The sequence below is a fragment of the Trachinotus anak genome, unplaced genomic scaffold (assembly GCF_046630095.1).
Source record: "Trachinotus anak isolate AG129_WGS33_773 ecotype Australia unplaced genomic scaffold, CSIRO_AGI_Tana_v1 ptg000012l, whole genome shotgun sequence".
Lineage (NCBI taxonomy): Eukaryota > Metazoa > Chordata > Actinopteri > Carangiformes > Carangidae > Trachinotus > Trachinotus anak.
The window spans coordinates 27,329,121-27,354,101 of NW_027273863.1; the positions used below are offsets into that span (position 1 = coordinate 27,329,121).

Sequence of the window (24,981 nt, forward strand, 5' to 3'; positions counted from 1 at the left end):
GATGTCGCCCCAAACAAATGCACCTTCATCCTATGCTCAGCAGGTAGTTGATCCAAATCCCCGTTTGGCCACCAGAGGAATCTGAGGAGGTCTCTGTCCTCAGGGGGAACCTGTACCTGATGGAACATGGATTCAATGTTGGCCATGATCACGACTGGTTCTCTCCTAAATCGAGTCACCACTCCAATCAGAGAGCTGGTAAGATCAGGGCCCTGTAGAAGTTGAGCATTCAGTGATGTTCCTTGATATCTTGCTCCACAATCAAACACAATCCTGATCTTTCTTTTGGTGGGATGGTAAACACCATGGTGTGGTATGTACCATACTTTCCCATCACCACGGTCCAGCTCCTCTTTGGGCACCTTCTCAGCGTACACTGTAAACCCGGATAAGTTGAGTTTACTTAAAAAAATTTAGGAAACTGGTTGCCCTAAAAAAAATTAAGTAATGTTTGATGAAAAAACTTAAGTGAACTTAACTTAAAAAAATGAGTGGATGGCAATGTTATTTTGACTTCAATACACTTAAGACCAAGTTTGTTCAACTTAAAATCATTAGCAATATTAATTGCTTTTCCCCTTTATTCCACTGTTAATTTTAAGTTAAGTGCACAAACCTCCAAGATGATTAAACTTAAAATCATTAGTAATATTAATTGCTTTTCCCCTTTATTCCACTGTTAATTTTAAGTTAAGTGCACAAACCTCCAAGATGATTAAACTTAAAATCATTAGTAATATTAATTGCTTTTCCCCTTTATTCCACTGTTAATTTTAAGTAAAGTGCACAAACCTCCAAGTTGATTTACCTTAAAAAATGCTTTGCCTAATTACTCCACTATAAATAAAATCTGTCTAATAAAACAAAATAAACTATACAGATTAAATTAAGAAAATAAAAATTAAAACCATAGGCGTACATTCTTGAAAGACAAGTTTAATAAAATGTGTTCAAATAGATCCATGCTAATACCATGAATCACACACCGATCGCCATGGAATGAAATCACAAAATCAGTGGCAATGCATAAAAAACATGCATATCAAACAGTGCCCACAGTAATGGTATTTTTAAAGTGCAACATTACAAATAAACAAGACTCCCTGTTTTAAACACATACTCAATTCTTCAAAAATTGAATTTTGGGTTTCAGCTCACCTCTGCCAAAGTTGAGTCTGACCTGCTGAAGAAGGTGAAAGGTGCTTTCCTTGCACTCTTGTGAATCAGGCTGGCATTAAAACTTCAAAATGAATGCCAATGCAATAGAAATGAAACTAGATCATTGCTTATAACACGAACATACACCAATCAGCATGGAATTAAACTACAAAATCAGTGTCAATGCCATAAAACATACTGTAGCTTAAAATAGGAATGGAACCAAACTGCTAGATCAGTGTTGATAACATGAATCATACACCAATCAGGATGGAATCAAACAGCAAAATCAGTGGCAACGCATAAAAAAACTTGCATATCAAACAGTGGCCACAGTAAACATGGTATTTTTAAAGTGCAACATCACAGATAACCAAGCACTCAGATCCAGAGCAGAAGTATTCAGACCCCAGTTTTACACAGATAGTTGATTCTTCAAAGACTGAATTTTGGGTTTCAGCTCACCTCTACCCAGGTTTAGCATGACCTGTTGAATAAAGAGGAAGGTGCTTTTCATGCACTTGGGGTAATCCAAGTGCAAGGCATAGATCAGTCCAAAAAGGACACAGAAAGCCTGTGGCAGGTTGGCCAGCTCCTCCATTACCACACTCCCTTCCAAGACGATGCTCACTCTGGATGGGTTGAGTTGAGGATGTTCATCAATGCAGAGGATTCCCACTGGAGTTTCACTGTACGAGTCCTTGTCAGTTGCATCCTAACAGAAAAAGAGACAGAGAGGACATTGTAATGTCAATAATGCTGCATTGACCACAGAAATTAAGAAAGGACACCACCAATTTTACATCACCATAATTTGATCTGTGCATTACAAGAAGCCGTTTGAAAACCTGTGTGCTGAAATGGTTTTGTAGCTCAGCAGAGATGGAGAGCTTTATTAGCCCTAGTCAAACTGAAAAGTTGAAAGTTGAAAGTGTAAAAACTATATCCAGTACAGATGCAATTACTGCAGTTGATACAAATTTAAGACCAGTATTGTTATTTAATCTCAAAAAGTAAGAACTTATGTAAGGGTTTTTCATAGTCCTCAGCAAAATAAGAAGAGGGGTCCTTCCTTGTGGCCCCATCTCACACTAGCTGATGTCAGTTTCACAGAAATAAAGACAAAGGTGAAAGTTCAAATTTTTGTATAATGTTAATTTGTTTGTAATTTAGAGTAGGTATCAGTAATTTAATTTTTTATTGTGAATTCCTATCAAATGGTCATGTTGTGAATCAATAATGCAGATATTCAAAACAAATTCAGTTACTTACCGAGCAGGTTTTGAAGAATGCAGAGGGGTCATCCCCCAAGATGACTGGCAGTCCTCGAAGACAAAGGCACCTGATGTCTGTTGGCTCAGTGGTCTGGAAGATAGTGGACATAACTAAGTACACTCATACTGTATATGGTTAAATACAAAATCACCACAATTTAATTAATTTATTACAAACTTCCTGTAAAGAAAGTAGAGAGGAGTAGATAGAATGACAGAACAGGAGAGATAAAAATAAGAAAAGAGCAAAGTATGAAGTGTTGGAGAAAAGAGGAAATGGAAATGGGGGAGCAGTGAAAAGTAATGAAATTAGAAGAAAGGGGGAATAATGGAGAAGCAAGACAAGCAATCAGTTTAGTTAGACAAATCAGCCTACCCTTGTCTGATGTAAAAGGTCAGTTAAAAGCTGTCCACTGAGGCCCCTCTTCTTCCTGAAGAGGTCCATCAAGTTTGGTGAGAAACGGTCAAGTGCCTCAAAGAAGTTATCTTTGAGATTTTTCCCCACCACTCGGGTGAACTCATAACACACCTGAAAATATAATGTATAGGTCCATGGTCAAATGAAAGACATTTATGACTCTCAACATGATTTGGGTCACATAGTGTTGACCACTTTTTGTAAATACTCAAAACAGGCATACAAACCTCGCTTTCAGAGAAAAGTGCTGGCCATCGCTGTACAATCTGGGTAATTGCAGGCTTGTCTGTCACAACTTCTTTTCTCCGAAGAGCAAAGGTCATATCCATCTCTTTTTTAATAAGAGACCTATTTGGCTTCGCCTTAATCATCTCATTGACTAGAACCTGGCGAGCTGCTTCCAGATTTTGGTCGTCTAAGCCCTCTGGATACTGAGGCAGGAAATTTATTTCTCCTTTCCTTGGCTTTTTTATGTCCTTGTTTGGAGGATCGCCATTTGTTGAGTATCTTCCACGTTTACCACTGTTGATGGTGACGCCAAGTCGGCCCAGCTTGCGCATTTTGGCCCTGTAATTTCCAACCTTGAACATCAAACTATTCTTCCATCCAACACAGCCAGACGGTGACCCCGCTTCTTTAAGACATGGGTGCGTTTCTACTAAAGCTTGTGCAACAGCCGCCAAATCTTCCTTTTTTGGGTAGGCATCAAATGCATAGATGACCTCAGCCAATTTCTGAAGGATATCATGCTTTAACTCTTTTGTCACTTTAAGATGGGTTCCATCCCTGAGATATAGCAAGTTACCTTGACGGAGTCGGTACTCCACATCAACTGAAAATTTTGGGATTTCAAACACTTCTGGCCATGGTGCACTTCTATCCAGAGAGGAGTTGGACAGGATCTCGGTGTCTGCCAAGCTGCTTGCGTCACTACACAATGAAGATTGTTCAACTGGTTCTTCAACTGGTCGAGTGAATGGTACCAATTCAATCATAGGGATGATTTTAATTGTTGGCTTATCTGGGAGCTCTGAGACATCTTCAAGGTTACACAGTTCATTGTTAAAGTCGGGGTCTTGGTACTGCAGGACGAAGTTGTAATTTGCTTGGAGAGTGCCTTTAAGCCAGCCAATTAAATCTTCAAGTGTGTCCGGTCGTGTTGTCATTGTCAATTTTCTGATGTCTCCCTCTGAGACAATAACCCTCAAGATGAATTTCTCTTGCAGAGCCATCTGGGGAGAAAGGATATGCACAAGAATTTAGCAAATAACATATCGTTTCAATGTTACCATAAGTTCTCCTTGGACCCTGTATGCTGATAACGGGAGGACATCATTCAGCTCCGATATCTTGACCACATGTGTGGAGGGGATATCACCACAGAGAAGTTGGTAAGATCTCAAATGTTCACAGTACCATGCGGTCATTTTGTGGCAGATGAACAGGATTTCTGTGTTAGCTGCAACAATCTTTTCAATCTGGGCAAATTCAGAGAGACCTGAGCATGCGCCAAAAGAGAGAATCATACGTGGATGATACATGATTCCCTCTATGCAGACAGATGACACATCCAGAACAGAATCTACCTTTGCAATGTCTTGAGCAAATACTCTCTGAACATTCAAAGGGAAAGAGGCTAGCAAAACTGGGGTAACCCTTGTCATCTCCACCAATGGTTTGAAAAATGCACTGCAGTCAAGATGGTAACTGACTGCTTTCTGGTGTTTTGTAGCGAGTGTCAATGCAACATTTTTGAAATTTTGAGCGTTTCGAATTGCTTTTTTAAAGAACTTATGTTTACCCTCAAAGCGCATTGTCCAAACATCACACAAGGGACCAAACTTCCTCACAAGGTAAGGATAGTGTTCGAGATAGTGATGCTTTGGCTTTAACTGAAAACCTGGAAAAGTTGACTTCAGAAGCCGTCTATGTTCTGTTATTTTACATTCCATGAAATGCAGTGTCTCTTCAGTATGCCTTGGTGCCATAGCCAGCTCGATTATGTCTTTAAGAAGCATCAGAATTTCCCAAGTGTCATCACCCTCAGGAACAGAGTGACCAATAAGAAATGGGAGGAGCCTTATGAGACACCAATTCTCATGGGCATTTCCACCAATGCTTCCTTTGGTGGAAAATCCCTTTCCGATGATCTGAGGGCGGTCTGTTTTGTCTGTGAATGTGTAATTAAAGTGTCTGATGGTCTGATTTAGTGTATCTAATGTGAAATACCTCTTGCTTATCAGATTTTTAAGACACAGGGACAACTCAATTGGCACAATGCCTTCAAAGAGATCGTGCATGATGTCGGGAGGATACCCTGTGACCACATGAAAGTGCTCGAGATTTTCAGTTAATGGACATGCTCTTTTAACACCATAAGTCTGAGTCAGTGCTGTGTCCTCTCTCACCTCCTGCACTTGCCTATCATGAGAGTCTTTGTCTCTGAGTTGAAAGAATCCAGAACATACCTCTTGCTGTTGTGCGTCTCTGCTGCTTGCTAGACAGAATCTGCAGAACTTGTCGACCTTGAAGCTCTCCAAGTATCCTGCAAGAGAGTGAGCACCAAGATTATCAGCGGCAACATATAAGACTGTGCCCTTCACACTTGCACCTAGTGACTCTATGTAAACACCATTTTGCTCCAATATCTTTAAATCATAGATGAGAGGCTGCAGAACTTTTGCATAACCACAATCTTTAACTGTGGAGGTATTGCATAGCAGAGCAAGCTGGATTGAGTTGAGGGTGGACCTGTATTTTGCAGGTATGTTTGCAATGACCCAATATACTGCACACATTTTATGTTTCAGTTTTGACGTTCCGAGAGGATTGGCTACTTCAAAGTCGTCAATGTAAAGGCCAAGAGCAATTGTGAATTCATCGCCTGCAAGAAGAGAATTTTCATTAAAGTACTGCCCATCTGCATAAGATGTGTATTCCTGCAGTACATGGACTTTTTCTGACATAGCTTTGTCTAACACATCAGTTTTGTTAAGCAGCTTCTGGAGCATTGGAACAATGGGGACATATGCAAGAGGTTTTTTGCCTTTTTCCACAACATATTCAATGGGGTTTACCAGTGGGAACTCTTTGCGTACATAGGCTGCTCTCTTTTTAGCAGTTCCTAAGGGTCCATCTTTGGCACAAAATGACATCATGTTACACTCTGACACAGCACTGGTAATTTCACTGACAACTGTACCACTGACATTATCAAAGTACTTATTTAGTGTAGCCCTCACTTTGTTGTGCAGAAGTGGCTCTGACAGCTTATTGATTTGACAAAGCTGCTGTAATATCTCTTGCACACAACTCTCTGGTATGTGCATAACTGTTTGCATCTTTAACAGAAGAGATGCTAAGTTGTGCTCTAGCTGCTTTCCTAAAACATGAATATCATTCTCACTAGCTTCTTCACTAACTTCTTCCAACTCTGCCATGTCATCAGCATCTGATATTTGCTCTTGTGCATCATCCTGATCATGACCTTCATAATTACAACCAATGATTTCTGACTTGAACCTCTTCCAGCTGTGTTCCTTGTGTGCTTTACTCTTGTGTGCTTTGAAAGTGGAGTAGACACTGCTTTCAAAGTCACAGTCTTTATAAGGGCAACTGACTTAATGGTTGACTTTTAAGTGTGTATTATGCAGGTGACTAAAATACTCAGTTTCAGTACAAGACTCAGAAAACCCACATGACAGACAGCAAAACTTTACTGGTACATCTACAGTTGGTTGCTGTTCTGAAGGTTTGGTGTGAAGGCGGGATAAGTGTATTCTTAATGCATTGAGTGATTTGAATGTACACAGACATTCCTGGTGTAAACATGGAAATGGTTCTGTTCTTGCATAGCTCCCATGTTTAAGTCTATAGTGCTTAAAAAGCTGTGCTCTCTTCTCACAGATGAAAGGGCAGTACTTACACTTCCACAACATGTCTTCTGGAGACCTGCAACACAATAACAAAGAAAAAAAACATGAGAGACTGGGAAGTAATGTTAGATTATCCTCTACCATCTATCTCTATTTTAAGACTCTTAATTCTGTAAAACTGTATAATGCCATTTGTTTGACATCCACTTCCTAAAAACTAATGTTACGTTGTTGAAGTTAAGAGGGTCATATGCTCACTACAATATCACAACCTGGTCACATGAACACAATTAACATTTGACAGGTGATGTACCAACAATTAATGGCAGATAACTTGAGTGGAAAAAATACCCAAAAATATACAATGAGCATAGCAAGAGTGCCAATGCTGAAAAACAAGAGCTTCAAATATCTTTTAAAGCAACCTTTTCACCAGCCACAACAGTGGCAACATTTTTATTTCATTTATTTATTTATTTATTTTTTTTTTTTTGGGGGGGGGGGGGGTTCACTTCTAACTCTAACAAGTGGAAGCATCAGTGTTAATAATTAAAATGTTGTTTTCACTGCTCACAAACAGCTACAAAAGCTATGTGTGTCTTAGAAGAGAAACTGTCCGTTAAAATGCTTTACAGTTACGCTGCCAGCCAAATGTGTCTTAACATTACCACTTCAGTTTAGCTAATGAAAACGTTTTTCCCCCACTGCCTTAACAGTCATTGGAGCCAAGGTTAGTGCTAACTTTACATCAAAAGCCACCACAGAATAAAATGCGGTCGCTCACTCACCAGATCCAGTCGTCCTGTCGCCCTCCTTTATCGTCTCCGTTACTCCAGCAGCGAACAGTTGAAAATACAGGTGAAGTCACGTGCTGCAACATGCCTTCAGGCAGGTGAACTATGCTGCATTCAAGTGGTGTCAGCATAATCGGGCAAATGATTTTCCGACTGACAAAAATCACACAAACACTGATAGGCTACAGTAAATATCTGCCCGTGTAGAGTAAAAAAGATTAGAACTTAAAGATCTATTAAAGATTGGATTAGTGAGTTATTTGCATAAACCATAAAGTCAATATTTTTATGATTTTAGATATTGTAGACTCTACTAGTAGAATACAATCACTGATATAAAGCTTAAAAGGTGTTTCTGCATAGTTGATAACAACATTAAATATCACCAGTAATGGCTAACCATGTCTTTTTAAATGTTTTCAGTATTAAAATAAAAAAAAAAAAAAAGTTCTTTGTAGCATCCCCTAAGTTGAAAAATGACCTTGTGAACCCCGAACCTTCCTACACTACTTTAATGCAGCAGGAATTTAAGAGGCGTGGTCATGACCAAAACTTAAAAATTCCATCCCATTTAACTTAAACTTACTGATTCATGACATTACTTTCATATGTAAGTTTATTCTACTTCAAAATAGTAGACTGCGCTCAAATTTAATAGTTCTACAATCAAACTTAAATTATCTATGTACATTGAAATTGATTGTTTGAGTAGAAATGAAATCTGGGCTAACAGTGTAGCCTTTAGCCAGCAGGTCGTTTATAAAGGTGTTATACTCAGTATAAAAATGTTGAGTCCTTCTGAAACCTTCTTTTCAAATAACACAAACGCTGCTCAACAATTCTCTTGTTATTTGGCATACTGACATCAATATTCCTTAAAGGCAACGAAATCTGATAATGCCCCTCCACCTGTTTTGCTGAGTTGGTGACAAACTCTAGGAATCTTTGGTCCTCTCTTGACATTGCAGGTTGTTCCTCAATGCTGCTCTCAGGAAAGTCATTCTTAAACTGTTGCTGCCAGAGGTCATCCAGGTTCATGACTGAAACTCTGTCGACAGTTATTTGTGGATGCTCCCAGTTAACAGTATCTTCACTGTTTCCTGTCAGTGGGCCATTAACAGTCCAGCCCAGCAAGGTACAGATAGCATATGGTCCATCATTCACGCTACACACCACATCCAGCGGTTCCAGTGCTTTAGGAACATTGGTTCCTATGAGTAGCTCTATTCCTGCATCAATCTGAGGTAAGTGAATGTCTTTCAAATATGACCATTGTTTAATATCCCTTTCAGTCGGAATATTTCCTCTGTTCACAGGCATGGACTCTTGTGTGTAAGCTCTTGGCAGCTCGAGAAAATCGTCCCCCTCCAGTGCTGCAACCTCCAGTCCTGACACAATGTTGCTGTGTACAACTTTCTCCTGGCCCATGGTTCGGAGGAGAATGCGCCCCTTCCTTCCTGTGAGGTGGAGCTTTTGCATTAAGCTCTCAGTGCAAAACACAGCCGTACTCCCCTGGTCCAAGAAAGCATAAGTGATAACAATTTTGGTTCCTTTATTAGATTTAACCTGTACCGGCACAATAGGCAGTTTGCAGTCCTGGTCTCCAGCCCCTGTAAGACCACTTGACACCAGTGTGTTATCGACACGCAGCTCTGGGCTCCTCTCTGTCTGCTCAGAATCATTAACGGGTTCCTTGTGAAGTACAGTGGGATGTTTAAGGCTACATCTTGAACAGGAAATCCTTTTGCGGCAATCTTTACTGATGTGTCCTGTACACAAGCAGCCAAAGCAGATGCCATTTTCCTTTAAGAAGCCTATTTTCCTTTCATGAGGCATTCTTCCCATCTGTACACATACATCTAACGTGTGTCCTCCTCCACAGGAGATGCATGCTTTCCTTCCCATTTGTTTAATTTCCCTTTCTTTCTTTGCAGACTGATGTTTGTTCTCCAGAGGGCCGACAGTGGTAGCGAAACTGCTGCCCTTGTTTCCAGGACGAAGCTGTGGCTTGGGTTTGTTTATTCCTCTATTCATAGTTATTGTTTGAGAGTCTTGTATATTGCCAAACACAGGATCTGTCATAATTTTCACTTGCCTTTCAATGAAATCCGCAATATCTGTGAATCTAGCTCTTCTGTCATATCGTTCTTGCAACTCACACTCACTCACTCGGTTTCTCCATTTGTCTCTAAGTTTGTAGGGCAGTTTTTTAATAATGCTCAACATGTTCTAAGGCATATCCATATCCAAAAGATAGTGCACATCCTCCATGGGGTTACAACAGCCTCTAAGAAAGAGGCTGTAGTCCTGCAGGGCCTTTGGGTCCTCTGCTTTAATTGGAGGCCAAGAGAGGGCTTTGTCCATATAAGCAGAGGCAATTTTTTGTTCATTTCCGAACTGCTCCTTTAATAAAGCTTTTGCTTTGGTGTATCCTCGTTCTGGATTTATGTGTTGGCAGCTTCTCACAAGCTCTTCAGCATGACCCTTTGTGTGTTGTTCCAAAAAATATAAACGATCACAGCTGTCAGTTGTGTTCCTCTCAACTCCATTCTCAAAAGCTTTGATGAACGTGTGATATTTTAATGGATCACCGTCATAAATTGGGATCTCTCTCTTAGGTAGGGCTGAGAGGCATTGCTGTTGCATTAGCAATGTTGTTATGTCGTTTTGTTTCCTCATGATGCCAAGAACGTCATTGCTGGTTTCCAGATCCGCTGTGTTAAGTCCTTGTTGTCCATGTGAATCTTGTGTGTTGGATGGGCTCATATGAAATTGCATTTGGTTTTGTTCATATGAAGTTGTATTCTTGTTTGAATTTGTTTCAGTTTGTTTTGGAATAAATTCATCTGCATTGACATTGAGTAACTGTTTAGTTTGTGCCTTTTCCAAATATGATTTCATTCCATCTGAGACTTTTGATGTTCTTTTTCCACTAGTTGTGCTTTTTGTCTTGAGAATTTCAAGTTTTGCCATTTTTTCTGCCATTTCAGTGTTCAGTTTGAGCTCTTCTCTCTTTTTGCGCAGGCGTTGTTCCTCTTCTTCCAAAGCATGCTTTTCCTTTAATAATTTGTGCCTCATGGTTAAGGCTGCCAGCTCAGCTTCTGCCACCAAGCGTGCAGAAGAAGTTGAAGAGCGTTGTGACTGAGATGTTTTGTGGCTTCCAACATTTGAAACACTGTCGCCTGGTTTAATGTCATCCACAATTTCATTTGCTTCATTCATTTCCACAGAGAGCAATGGTATTTCTGGTGAATCCTGTTGTTCCTGAGAGGTTTTTTGTTCAGTTTCAACAATCCATTTTTGTGTGTCCTTTTGAAATGTGTTGCTGTAGTTCATAATGCTGGAAAACCATTCCTTCTGTTTAATGAGTTCCTCATCAGGAAGTAGAGGCAACAGTTGGTTGTGTGAGGTTGTGGCATTTTCACACAGTGTGTTTAAATTCCCCAAACATTGTTTCACCTGAAACACATCTTCCCCTTGTTTCATGAGCTCTTTCATTTTTGGGATCAAACCTTTGATTTTATCCACAACACGTTTGCGTTCATTTTGCAGTTTTTCAATTTTATTCACCAGAACCTTCTCAGTGAGTTTCCTTTCCCTGCTCCCAGACTCCATGACAGAGCAGGAGGCAGCGTCATTTGTTTGACTCATTTCAACCCTTTTTTCATTCAGTTTCAGCGAACTGTGACATTTAAATCCTTCCACAATGCGCAATCAGAACAATTCATTTCAACAAGGCAGCATCAGCGTTTCTCCTTGAAACACAATAAACTTTCGCATTCACAAGCGACAGAGCGCGGACGTCTTTCAGCGCACGGAGCAAACAAAACGCACAGACAGCGCGTGTCCGACCAGCATCGCTTCACTCACCTGCTCCAAACCGAGACACTTCGACACTGATGCAATCCGGATTCCTTCTCCACACACATGCACAGGTGAGCTTACCTGTCCTCCATGACAGACGTGTGATGTGGCGCTTTGTCTTTAGTTTGGCGCCGCTGCACTTCCTGTGCTTCCTTGTTGCCTTTGTTGTTGACGATGTGTCGACCTGCCTGCTCCTGTGAGGTCCTCCGAGAGGATGAGCTGAGGCCTGTCTTGGTTCCTTTAAGCTCGCTGAGTCCAGTGAGTTATTTAATGATTTAATAAAAACAGCACAGCTACAATCAGCGGCTCACAAGTTACACACTCGCCTAAAAGATGGAAAACGTGTGTAACTAAACAACAAACTGAACAAAAGCGGTCAACAAAAAATCGCGGCTCCCCACACTCGCCTCTCTCCAACCCCAGTGCAGGTGAACCAGCTCCCTATATCACCTGCGGCCATCATCCCCCAGTGCCCACGTGACCCAAACCCTGTGCATCACCGTGGCAACCAGACCAAACAAATCGAGAGATGAATCGTCCACCAGTGCAACAGGCTCCTACATGTTATGCTCATGTATGTCTTGCACAAACCTGGTGTAATAGACCTTTTTCACAGCAGTCATCTTGACATGAAACAACAGGACAAACACAGGTGTTAGCAATGACACTGATTAGGGTCCATTCCATGTAGGTTTCAGAGAGCCAGGTTCCAGCTATTGCTCAAGTGCAAGGGGAGGTCACAATAAATACTTATTATTTTACTTATGAGGGGCTGTTTTTTCTGATTTTTATTATCTATTATTATTTATTACTTTTTAGTTTTTTAATACTACAGACACATTTCCTGTTTTTTCTGCTTGTGCTCTAATAAAGAGACTGAGAAATAATTATACATGGTCATTACAGCATTGCTAAAACAACACATGTAATGGTGGCCTAAGACTTTTGCACAGGGCTGTATATATATTTTCTTGTCACACTTTGGGCCCCTTAGTACCAACTGAGCATCGTTTAAACGCCACAGCCTACCTGAGTATTGTTGCTGACCATGTCCATCCCTTTATGACCACAGTGAACCATCTTCTGATGCTGCTTCCAGCAGGATAACGCTCCATGTCACAAAGCTCAGATCATCTCAACCTGGTTTCTTGAACATGACAATGAGTTCACTGTACTCAAATGGCTCCACAGTCACCAGATCTCAGTCCAGCAGAGAACCTTTGGGACGTGGTGGAACGGGAGATTCACATCATGGATGTGCAGCCGACAAATCTGCAGCAACTGTGTGATGCTATCATGTCAATATGGAGCAAAATCTCTGAGGAAAGTTTCCAGCACCTTGTTGAATCTATGCCATGAAGAATTAAGACAGTTCTGAAGGCAAAAGGGTCCAACCCAATACCAGCAAGGTGTACCTAATAAAGTGGCAGTGAGCCTATGTCATTATTGATTTATTTAAAAACCTCAAATATAAAATCAACATTAAAATCATGTTCAGTTGTGGTCTAGTCCACACAAGCACACAGCAAAAACATTTTACTGAATTCCTGCTGAAAAGAGAAAAACTTTGAATCTGAAATGATGAACAGAAAAGTCATTTTTACTTTGTTCAGCACAGTTTCAGTTTGTTGTTGATGGAGTCTTGTGTTTGAAGCTTCATCCAGGTGGTTTGTCATTGATGTGGATTTGCTGCTCATGTGAATCCTCCCACAGTGTTTCATTAGCAGCTGTAACCACAGTGACTCTGAGAAAACAGGAATTAGCAGAATCCATCTGATATCAAGCTGTGCTTTGAATACCACTTCCCTCCTCTTTGAAGAGGAGTCAGATATCTGTCTTCAGGTTTTTGTACAGCCTCTTCCACACTTTGTATCACTGTGTTTCTAGAGCACAGTAGTAGAGAGCTGTGTCTGCCAGGGTTAGTCTGCTGATGGTCAGTTCAGTTGATGAGCTTGTTGTTTGGGTTTGATATCGACTCGGGTCAGGATTATATTGAGCTGTGCTCCCCTTTTCTCCTTTCAACAGTATAAACTGAGGAGCCTGAAGGTCAGAATCATGTCTGTACCAGTGAAGATAAATGTAGCTGTCAGCTGTCTCATATTGACATGTGAGTGTGACAGATTGTCCTTCTCTTCCACTGACTTCATCTCTTACAGGAGAGATTTTGTCTCCAGCTATTAGTCCTGGAAAAAGTAGAGAAAATGAAGCCATTAGACTAACATTGTCCATGAGGCTGAGAGGAGAAGACAGTGGAAAATGTCACTGTACAGTGTTACTCTGTGGACACAAACAGCTCAACTGTAGCTCACATCACAACTACATTGTACAGGACTTCATGACAAAGACACATTATTGTGCCTTTTCAACTGTGAAAGTGATCAAATGGAGGTCAAATATCTTGTTGCTACAGCAGGTGAACTGAGACTCTCATTTGTTGTCAAACTCACCTATGAAGTGAGAGAAAAACAAAAAGAGGTAAAGCAACATGTCTTTGGAGGAGTTGAAGCCAAACAGACAGCAGATGAACAATGTTCTTCCACTGCAGGAGAATCCAACAACTAAACAGCCTCTCTGCTGCACAGCCCTTCTCCTCAACATCAAGCTGATTGTGCTTTTAGTTCCTCAAACATTTCTGCTCTGGACACACTAATAATCTCATTGGCTGAGGTGGACTGAAGTGGGCGGGGCCAGGGAATAACCTCTATGTTAGTTTTCATGATGTTTTTTTCATCAGTCCACAGACACAGTCTCAAAAACTCAGTCTTGTAACAGTGTGTGACTCCCTCTAGTGGATGTTGTGCAGTATTGTGTTGTCTTTGCTGCAAAGGTTTTTGTACAGAGTTGTGTTGTTTCCTGTCACTGTGGGCCTCAGAGCACAGTAGTACACAGCAGAGTCAGACACCTGAAGCTTCTGGATCTTCAGAGGAACTGAGGGCTTCTTGATTTCAGTGATAAATCTTCCTGCTGATTTTTGTCCTTTTTCTGTACTGTAGTGCAGCATCAAAAACTGTGGGAAACCACTGACTTCTTGTTTGTACCAGAACAAAGTGTAACTTAGATCACTGGTCTCAAATTTACAATCCAGTGTAACTGTGTCTCCTTCAGTAGCAGTGACTTCTGCTGTTGTCTGGATCACTCTATCTCCTTTACACTCTGGGGAAGAACAGAACATGCAGAGGAAGAGATGAATCAATAAAGATGATTGATTCAAGGAGAACAATCAGTAGCTTTAAAGAGTTACCTATCCAGAGAGTCACACACACACACACATGTAGAATAGATGTAATGTTCACTGATCATTGTCACTTTCAACCATATCAAGTGTTTTTACAAGGTTACAAATGTCAGCAGAAATGATCTGCTCTGATTCTCTGGATCATAAAGATTCAAGCTCTGACTGTAGAGCTCAGTAATATGTCAAAGTGTTTGAAGAGGAAACATGTTGTGCTTCTATCTTACCAAAGAAAAGAGCAGCAAGAATCATCCACAGCCAATGTTCCATCTCTACAACAAGGTTGAAATCAACAGGAGAAACTAGCTGATGTTCAACATTCAGTCTGACACTTGTTCTCTTCACAGCAGCAGTTATTATTGACACAGTGGTTGAACACTGTGAGGAAGTAGTGCACCGCCTACTGGATGATGTCGCCCTCTAGTGGAGGTAAAAAGTAGAGTTCAACAGTGTGGAAAAAGGCTTCCAGCAGCTGGTCAGTGTGTCAGCTTGTGTTGTTGTACAGACATTGTGTGTTTGCTGTCACTGTGGGCCGCACAGCACAGTAGTACAGAGCAGAGTGTGTGACTGCAGCAGAGGAGATCTGCAGATCCATTTGGCTTTTATCACCACTCACTTTAATTGACAGTCCAGACATTTCTTGTTTCAGTTTTGTGTCTGACACCAAGTGAGAGATGAGGAACTCTCCTGGTTTTCCTGGATATTGTCGATGCCAGAAGAAAGAATCATCATCACCAGCTCCTGTTCTTAAGTATGTGTAGGACAGAGTAACAGAGCTGCCTTCTGGACTGAACTCTTCAGTCTTGACTGGTGTCAGTTCTTCACAGCTGACTCATAAAGAAACAGAGAAATGTTGTTAGAGACTCTGATTGTCTGTTCCAGTGGTTTCTAGCAAACAGATCCTCTAAAGTCATTTATTATTCCTGCTTTAACCTTTTATTATGATGAGAAACAAAGGAAACATTCCACAGTGATGCAATGAGAACATCTTCCACACAGTATCTGTGTTATGTCTGGTTCAGATATTGAATGTATCTGACAGTGGGAGTTCTTTTCTGTTCTGCTCTTTGACAGTGTTGCTCCTCCTCAACCTGTTCCTCCTCATATCACTGGATGTTATCAAGCAGAACCACACCTCAATATATTTCACACCTTCAAGCCCAAAAACATCAGCCTCTGTTTTTCTGCTGACTCTTCTTTTTCTTAGACATATTTTTTAAATGTCTCTAAAGACACATGACAGGATCATAATTAATATTCAAATGATTCAGAATCATTGTAAAATTCATAAACCATCCAGTTGGTTTTACATATTCTACATGTTTTTATGCCTCTGCACCAGCGACAGTCAGGACTGCAGCTGTATTGTTTTCAGGTTGTCCGTCCCATTCTGGTGGACATGATATCTCAGTAACGTGTTGAAGGAACTTCTTCAAACTTGCCACAAACATTCTCTTGGACTCAAGTACAAACTCATTAGGTTTTGGTGGCTAAAGGCCAAAGGTCAAGTTCACCATGGCCTCACAAAACGTGGTTTCGTGCTTATGAACGCAATAGCTCCAGAACTCCTCTAGGGAATCCCTTCAAACGTGGCACAAATGTCAACGTTGACACAAGGACTGATTGAGTGGACTTTAGTGGTCAAAGGTCAAAAGTCAAGGTCACAGTGCCCTAACAAACATGGTTTTTGCCTTGTGAACGATATCTCAGTAACACCTTGGTCAAATTTCTTCAAATTTGGTGCAAAGATTCACTTTGACTCAAGGATGAACTGAGTCGATTTTCATGGTCAAAGGTTAAATGCCAACGTCAGTGTGACCTCACAAAACACCTCACACAGAAATTATGACAATTTTTTCCACTTGTTAATTTGGCTTGTTATTTTATTTGGCCCTGGATACACAGGGATGTGATCTGACACTGGTCTGAGTCTCAGAGGCATACAGCCCAACGTCTGAGTCACACTGTCCTGCCTAGTGTATCTGCCTGAATTAACATTATTTCCAAACAGGTTTCTCCCAGTAGATCTTGTTAGTGTGAGGTCTTCAGATCAACTTCACCACCATTGTTTTCTGTGAGGCTCTTCAATGATTGGTGGACAAAGCCAGCATGTATTTGGAGCTGTTATTAATACCTGTGTAGTCTGTTCAAATCCAGGTGGAAACTGGTTGAGTCTATGAGCTGTATCATCGTGCACCAGTCCAGCAGTCTCTCAGATGCACTCCCAGTTTTCCACCAGCAGTTCTTCATTAGTGTATGTGTCTCCAAACTGACTCTCTTGTTGTGAGGTTGGTGCAGTGGTGCAGCTCAGGTTGTGTTCATGTTGGGTTCATGTTGATCAGGTGCAGCAGAACATCTTTGGCTCTCAGTTTGGTCTAAAGCTGTGTTTACATCTCCCCCTGCTCAGACGACTTCTTACAGCAAACACCAAGTTTTACCAGTGTTGATGTCAACATGTCACTGAATTCAGTCATGGGTTTTACAGAAGAGAGGTCACATGTTGAGTCTGTGTTGCTCATACAAACACTGTGATGACTCTTTCCTCCAGCCTCTGCTCAGAACACTGCACTGGACCAGGTTTAGTTTCTCCACTGGTCTCCAACACGGTAAAATGAACTGGTCTGACCCAGGTGATCCAGGAGACCGGACTTGTTTGAGTCCAGGTTCAGTAGAAACACAGGGTCTGTTTTCTTTCTCTTTTTGTTTTCAGTTCCACTCAAGCAAGGCTGCAGGCCCTGGTGGTGTCAGCCCCAGGGGGTCAAAGCCTGTGCCCTCAAGCTATGTGGAGTGCTTCATTATTTCTTCATCATGAGCCTGAGTCTTTAAAGGGTCCCTGTGCTGTGGAAGACATCCTGCATTGTTCCTGTGCCAAAGATGTTGTCATATGGACTGAGCAGAACCATCTGCAGCTCAGGGGGTTTACACAGACAATAAACTGGACTGGGCCAAGAACACCACAGCCCTCTATAAGAGGGGCCAAACTATTGGTATGTATATATTTCTTTCTTGCAGAATGTGTGAATCAGCACATGAAAAATATGAGTTTAAATCGCTGGATCATGCAGATTTATTCTCTTGTGTGGAAATGTGTGTCATCTCTGTGTTACGTTGAATATGTTTATAAGCACATTTCAGGGGGTATTGTTAAATGTAATGGATTGATATTCCAGTTTAAGTTTGATTCTCAGAAACAATTTGGACAATGGTGACTCATTTATTTGGAAAAGTAAATAGTAAAAAGTCATTAGAGGAATTTAAATTTATATTTAAAATCTGAAGTGGTATAAATAATCATAATTGGGAAAATTAATAATATGACGTGATTTAACTCAGATGAATTAAAGTAGTTAATGAATTGATTCAACTTCCCTGATTTAATGGTGGTTTAATTCTTTAAAGGTTATCAACCTGTTTCTCAATCCAACTGTCTCCTTAAAATAATTTTTCCAATGGCCTCTGTTGGATTCTGTGCCTGGTCAAGTTTAGGCAGGCAGTGATCAGAAAATTACTCGACACTGTGTCTGGACATATAAAGCATCATGAAACCAGAGTTGATCTCTGTGTGTTGAATCTGAATAATTTCTGTATCTATTTAGTTTTTGTTGTTGATGGAGTCTTGTGTCTGAAGCTTCATCCAGGTGGTTTGTCATTGATGTGGATTTGCTGCTCATGTGAATCCTCCCACAGTGTTTCATTAGCAGCTGTAACCACAGTGACTCTGAGAAAACAGGAATTAGCAGAATCCATCTGATATCAAGCTGTGCTTTGAATACCACTTCCCTCCTTTTTGAAGAGGAGTCAGATATCTGTCTTCAGGTTTTTGTACAGCCTCTTCTACACTTTGTATCACTGTGTTTCTAGAGCACAGTAGTAGAGAGCTGTGTCTGCCAGGGTTAGTCTGCTGATGGTCAGTTCAGTTGATGTGTCTGATGCTTGGGTTTGATATCGACTCGGGTCAGGATTATATTGATCTGTGCTCCCCTTTGCTCTTTTCCAGAGTATAAACTGAGGAGCCTGAAGGTCAGAATCATGTCTGTACCAGTGAAGATAAACATACTCCTCAGCTGTCTCATATTGACATGTGAGTGTGACAGATTGTCCTTCTGTTCCACTGACTTCATCTCTTACAGGAGAGATTTTGTCTCCAGCTATTAGTCCTGGAAAAAGTAGAGAAAATGAAGCCATTAGACTAACATTGTCCATGAGGCTGAGAGGAGAAGACAGTGGAAAATGTCACTGTACAGTGTTACTCTGTGGACACAAACAGCTCAACTGTAGCTCACATCACAACTACATTGTACAGGACTTCATCACAAAGACACATTATTGTGCCTTTTCAACTGTGAAAGTGATCAAATGGAGGTCAAATATCTTGTTGCTACAGCAGGTGAACTGAGACTCTCATTTGTTGTCAAACTCACCTATGAAGTGAGAGAAAAACAAAAAGAGGTAAAGCAACATGTCTTTGGAGGAGTTGAAGCCAAACAGACAGCAGATGAACAATGTTCTTCCACTGCAGGAGAATCCAACAACTAAACAGCCTCTCTGCTGCACAGCCCTTCTCCTCAACATCAATTTGATTCAACTTTTAGTTCCTCAAACATTTCTGCTCTGGACACACTAATAATCTCATTGGCTGAGGTGGACTGAAGTGGGCGGGGCCAGGGAATCACCTCTATCTTAGTTTTCATGATGTTTTTTTCATCAGTCCACAGACACAGTCTCTAAAACTCAGTCTTGTAACAGTGTGTGACTCCCTCTAGTGGATGATGTGGAGTATCTTCATTCAGTTCAGCAGTCAGTCGAAGGTCTGGAGGTTTTGCTCTCACCACTTCAGGCTCTTTTGCAACAGTGATCAGGAGAAGATACTGAGGAGCTGATCCAGGATCCTGTCGATACCACTGGAGATTATTGGCTTTAACTGAATAGTTACAGGACAGAGTAACAGCACGGCCCTCTGATGAAAACACTTCAGCACTGCTGGCAGTAATATCATCTTCTAAGCTGTTACCTAGTGAGGGAAACAACATGTTATATTTAGAGTTCTGCTCCATGGTTACACATCCATCATTTGACAAACATCACACAGACAGTTTTGAGGAAACAAATGATCCTGTCAACAGTAGAGTCAGCAGTTATCAGTGATGAAGTGATGACTCTTTATTATCTAGATCTGGATCTTTCAAATGTTCAGTTGAAGTTTAACTAAACAAATATCCAAACTGGTCGTGAAAAGCTCTGAAAATGTCTTTGTGTTTCAGGTTGTCTGGTCTAAAACATACGTACCTACGAGAGCTGAGAAGAACAACATGACAGTGAGTCTGTCCATGTTCACAGAGGTGAAATGTTGTCACTGAATGTTCAGGATGAAGAAGTTGTGAGTGGGTTGTGTTTGGTCTGATGTTCACAGCTGGAATCAAACAGTTCTCTGCCAAGCAGCAGCTCTGCAGTCAGTAGGAGGAGACTCACATGTCAAATTCTCTTCATCTCTAAAGCTTCTCATCACAACTGTGTCTCATGACTGAGAAGAATCTGGATCATGAGGAACCACTGAAGTGTAACAGTGTGTGAGTCCCTCTAGTGGATGTTGTGGAGTATTGTGTTGTCTTTGCTCCAAAGGTTTTTGTACAGAGTTGTGTTGTTTCCTGTCACTGTGGGCCTCACAGCACAGTAGTACACAGCAGAGTCAGACACTGCAGCAGAGGAGATCTGCAGATCCATTCTGGTTCTGTCACTACTCACTTTAACTGACAGTCCAGAGACTGGGTCTGATATTTTTTCCCCTGACTCCTGATGAGAGATGAGGAACTGTGGTGGTTTTCCTGGATATTGTCGATACCAGAAGAAATAATAAAGATCAGCTCCTTTTTTTAAGAACTTGTAGGACAGAGTAACAGAGCTGCCTTCTGAACTGAACTCTTCAGTCTTGACTGGAGTCAGGTCTTGACAGCTGACTCCTAAAGGAAGAGAGAACTCTGTTATAAAGTTGCAGACGTCTCAATAAATGTTTCACCTTCAGAAAATATTGAAATCAATCTTTTCCTTGCTGCAGAATCTAACATACCTGTAACAATGGAAAGAAGCAGTAGAGAAAATCCACAATGATCCAATGACAGCATGTTGAATAAAGGTGATGTTGATGGTTTGTGTCTTGAACTCTGCTGAATATGGAAGTTCCTCTCTCTTCTATAGTTCAGTAACAGCTCAGCTCCTCCCTGAATCTCTCCGTCTCCTCTTAGATCTGTATTTTCTCTTCTCTCTCTGACTCTTCCTCCTGGTTAACAGACTGTAGCAGCTTGTTCTTCATGTTGTTTTTGGTGATTCTTTTGTAACAGGAGTCACAATCAGGAAGCTGTGGTGAATTCAAGTATGGGTCAATTTTTCAGGATTTGCAAACAGAAGAACATAATTTATTCTCCTGAAGTGGAGACTGTGCCAGGGCTGGAATTTAATCATTTTCAGGGCAAGGTCACTTTTGCCTTTGATAAGTACAAATTTAATGAGGCATCGCAGCAAAATGGTCGGACACCAAGGCCAAAACCAATGGTGTGTGGCGAGCGAGGGGACACAAAGACACACACCTCGAGGTTTTATACATTACAACAGCTGCTTATTTTAAAGGACACCAACAGTAAAATACTGCAATCCAACAACACCACCCTGGGAATTTCACCCAAGGAATTGTGAACCCTCAACTGATAAATATCTCAAAAAGGCATACAGGTTCGTTATACTGACGATGCCAGAGACATGGTTCCATCAATCAGTATTTATGAACAATTTATCAGCACAAAGATCATCATTAAAACACAGTCACTCAGTGGCAGGGTAGATGAATATAACTGGAGCTGGGGGCTTACTCGTGGCAGGGTAGGCCCACGGAAACAGGATCCCAGGAGAAGTCACCCTAAAGCCCACGTGCACACACACCCACACAAGTGAAGTCAATACCAGGAGACTCAAGACACAGCACACAGGAAGAGGGCTCCACCACCAGAGGAGGACACCAGCCCCCCCACCACAGGTGCCCCGCTCCTAAAAGAAACAACATGATTAGAGGATTACACTTCTCAAAATATACAACATACAGTGGCCGAATGCTGAAACCTGGACACTGGTTGAGATGAAAGGGTAATCCCACCTTACAAATCATACATGTAACAAACTACACAAAACTATTTGTAAATAGACACAACTCACACAAAATAACCTATACCTAAATAAGTCAGCTTGGATGGCAGCTGTATAACTGCAACATGAACAACGAATCACATCAATAATACAAACGATAGGGAAAATGGACGGCCATGCTGAAACTTAGATACAAAACTCCCAATAAACCAGAACACTGCAAATAGAATCCTGCTCAAAATCACGGATTTTTCCGTTCACACTTAAAACGGGCCCAGGTAAAAAAAAAACATATAGCACGTTAAACGATCACAGGCCAAACAACCAGAGGCAAAGCAGCAGCGTCCCTGCGGTGTGCGGCACGACAGCAGCCGCTGCTCCAATTAGGCTGTGGACGCCAACAGCAGGCCAGGTCCTATGATGCATGAAGTCACATGAACCAAAATAAAGAATAAAAAAGAGAAAACTGATGCCAGAGTGGGCTACATACCAGTCGGGCAGCGTCAGCTCTCACCCGCAGGAACACAAGGGAATCTGCAGGCCCTCATCCGCTACAGCAGTCACTACCAGCAGCGATCAGCAGGAAGGCCACTGCTCGGAGCGCGGGAAGCAACAGCCAGGAGATCTGCAGAGCGGGAGCAAGGTGAACCGGAAACAGAGCGCGCTCTCAGCAGGAAGTGACCCGCTTTTATAGTGTGTCCTCTTGTGCTGATTGGCCAATAATCACCAAGCCATCTAACAGAAAGACCCTCATAGGCCAGAAGCCACGACCACGAATCTTTATTCTGCTACAGGTGCAATAAGTGATAATAATATAGTCTGAAGACATAACTGCATACAATCAGCAATTAGGAGTCAGTGTATTAAAAACAGAACTGAATTCATTCATTTCTACACTGAATGTCTGGTGCTGTCTGATTTTTCTTAAATTCAACAATTCATTATATTGTTACTTTTAATGTTATTATTTTAATGATGAAACAGAGTCTGTAAACGGACTAAGGCTGATCACAATTAATCAGAACAAGTTTCAACAGTTTCAGTCCAGTCAACCATTAACAGTCATCACAGTGTCCTGTAGGATCGTTTCCCTTTAGCTGTACGGGCAGACTGAACTCAGCATAACACCTGTGTAAAACCAACTCCTACACGGAGCGTTGCATTATGGGTTGTTTTTAGCCGTAATGCTGCTAAGCTAACGAGTGTGTTAAAGTGTGTTTATAGTGAGCATATTAGAGTCAGTCAGCTCTGAAAGTGTTTCCTTAGTTTCCTGTGACGTGTTTTTCTCTCATGGAGGAAATAATTCATGGAGAGTGAAAACGAGTCAAAGCGTCTTCAGACGTCTCTGCTGCAGAACAGGACGATGTCAAACTGCCAAACACCACTGACAGATGAGAAGGAGCTCAAACTGACTGACAGACAGTCTTATAAGCTCTAACTGCTGCAGAAAATCATCTCTGTGTGTAACTACACTGTGATGTAAGTTATATTCAAAAAGTTACCTTATTTTTCCAAAAGCAGACGCTGGCAGAGGAGGGTCCTCTGTTAATCAGGGTCACCTCATGTTGGAGCCAGTACAATATTTAGGAACCAATTATTTTATATCATCTGAGGTGTAAATGATGTTTTTATGGCGGTTACCGGGAAGGTTTGAATGGCTTCACTCATTAGTGCAGGAAGGAAAAATCAGTGCTGCTGCAGCTCTAACTGAATACCACTGAATGCTGTAACGTTATAGAGATTAGGCTCAACTTACCCAGTGAAACAGGCTCGAGTTTAAGACATTTACTCTCAGTTTTGTCTCTTCTCTTTCCAGTTCAGCTCTGTTCAGCAAGTCATTGACTCTGTAGGTTTGTGATTACCTAACACTGTGCAGCAATATCACGGTCACCTTTAAAACACTTGTATTAATACTGAGACTGTACAGTGTTTAGCTGCTTGTGCTTTTCACATAACGTTAATTGTTAAATAATGTTAGCGAGTGTGTTTGCTGTTTATCTTTACATTACACGTTAAATTTCGCGCTGCTGTCCAGTGATGATGGAGACACTGGGAAACTGAGTTCACTGTGCTGTGCTGCATGTAGTTTAAAATGAGGGAATCCACAACTCTCTGATGGGGACACAGCGGCCAGTTCAGAACAGGCCAAACCTGCTGAGCATCATGCTGTGTAGCTGAAGTCAGCTGGTGAAAGAAATGATCATTGTCCAAGATTGTATCCACATTATGAGCGTTAAGCTTCACTTGGACCAAGAATTGAACAAGATTTGATTTCACCCGGTTCACAGAGTTTTAGGTGAAGATGAAAGGATCTCACCAGGCAAGGAGCCCCCTCCCCACCACCACCCCCACCTTGTCACCAGCTGCTGCTCTTTGTGGGAACTGGTGGGTTTTTCTCTATAATAAAGTCAGGTCTCCACCTGACCCTGGAAAGAGCCTTGAGATCATGTAGATTATGACTTGGCGCAATACAAATAAGCATCAGTCAGCTGATTAGAGATCAGATCAGATATGATTCCTTGACTGTGGACAATCACTGAGGAACCCAGTCAACATGCAGAGAAACATGTTGTGTTTCTGTAACAGTCATCAGTGATCATTATGTGTGTAGATGTTTGTCCTCTGGACCAAACTGTCAGGTTGTGTCCAGTAGTTTCAGCTTTCAGAATGAAACAGCAGTGAAGATGAAGGACAGCCTCAGAGGACGTGTCTGTTCTTATTTCTATTAATACTGCTCATCCACTGAGTTCTCATCCCACACCTCATGGTCATCAGAGCTTCATTGTTTAATGATGCAACAAACTCTGATTAAACCACTGAAGTGTAACAGTGTGTGACTCCCTCTAGTGGATGATGTGGAGTATTGTGTTGTCTTTGCTCCAAAGGTTTTTGTACAGAGTTGTGTTGTTTCCTGTCACTGTGGGCCTCAGAGCACAGTAGTACACAGCAGAGTCAGACACCTGAAGCTTCTGGATCTTCAGAGGAACTGACTTATTCTTGAGCTCAGCATTAAATCTCTCTTCCTTGAACTCTGGAGAATTGTCTTTTCCATATGGGTCATGTCGCAACATGTACTTGGGAAAGTCATTGACTTCTTGTTTGTACCAGAATAAGTAGTGACTTGGATCATTGGTCTCAAATTTACAATCCAGTGTAACTGTGTCTCCTTCAGCAGCAGTGACATCTGCTGTTGTCTGGATCACTCTGTCTCCTTTACACTCTGGGGAAGAACAGA

General features: G+C 41.4%; 3 protein-coding genes across 3 annotated transcripts in view; 1 reads left to right on the top strand and 2 right to left on the bottom strand.

Annotated features, from left to right (window-relative positions):
* The window catches only part of LOC139628550 (uncharacterized), a 352,652-nt gene that overhangs the window by 21,632 nt on the left and 306,039 nt on the right, over positions 1–24,981 (top strand). The gene's annotated exons all lie outside the window — the stretch shown is intronic.
* Positions 917–8,251, bottom strand: LOC139629613 (uncharacterized). Its single transcript, XM_071492350.1, has 7 exons — positions 7,514–8,251; positions 6,776–6,801; positions 5,319–5,395; positions 3,078–4,082; positions 2,809–2,961; positions 2,431–2,523; positions 917–1,873 (listed from the first exon to the last, which is right to left on the bottom strand). The coding sequence occupies exons 4-7, from the start codon at positions 4,080–4,082 to the stop codon at positions 1,574–1,576; spliced, it is 1,551 nt and encodes a 516-aa protein (XP_071348451.1). The 5' UTR covers positions 5,319–5,395; positions 6,776–6,801; positions 7,514–8,251; the 3' UTR covers positions 917–1,573.
* On the bottom strand, positions 15,100–20,179 carry LOC139629722 (uncharacterized). The gene is made up of 3 exons (XM_071492507.1): positions 19,902–20,179; positions 19,360–19,626; positions 15,100–15,446 (listed from the first exon to the last, which is right to left on the bottom strand). The coding sequence occupies exons 1-3, from the start codon at positions 19,942–19,944 to the stop codon at positions 15,100–15,102; spliced, it is 657 nt and encodes a 218-aa protein (XP_071348608.1). The 5' UTR covers positions 19,945–20,179.

Coding starts and splice junctions, on each gene's coding strand:
- LOC139629613 (XM_071492350.1), bottom strand. CDS start 4,082: ATGGCTCTGCAAGAGAAATTCATCTTGAGGGTTATTGTCTCAGAGGGA. Junction 2,962..3,077: donor CACTTTTCTCTGAAAGCGAG/GTTTGTATGCCT, acceptor TTATATTTTCAG/GTGTGTTATGAGTTCACCCG. Junction 1,874..2,430: donor CATTCTTCAAAACCTGCTCG/GTAAGTAACTGA, acceptor TTTTTCTGTTAG/GATGCAACTGACAAGGACTC.
- LOC139629722 (XM_071492507.1), bottom strand. CDS start 19,944: ATGGACAGACTCACTGTCATGTTGTTCTTCTCAGCTCTCGTAG. Junction 19,627..19,901: donor GTTCTTCTCAGCTCTCGTAG/GTACGTATGTTT, acceptor TTCCCTCACTAG/GTAACAGCTTAGAAGATGAT. Junction 15,447..19,359: donor ACTAGAGGGAGTCACACACT/GTTACAAGACTG, acceptor TTTCTTTATGAG/TCAGCTGTGAAGAACTGACA.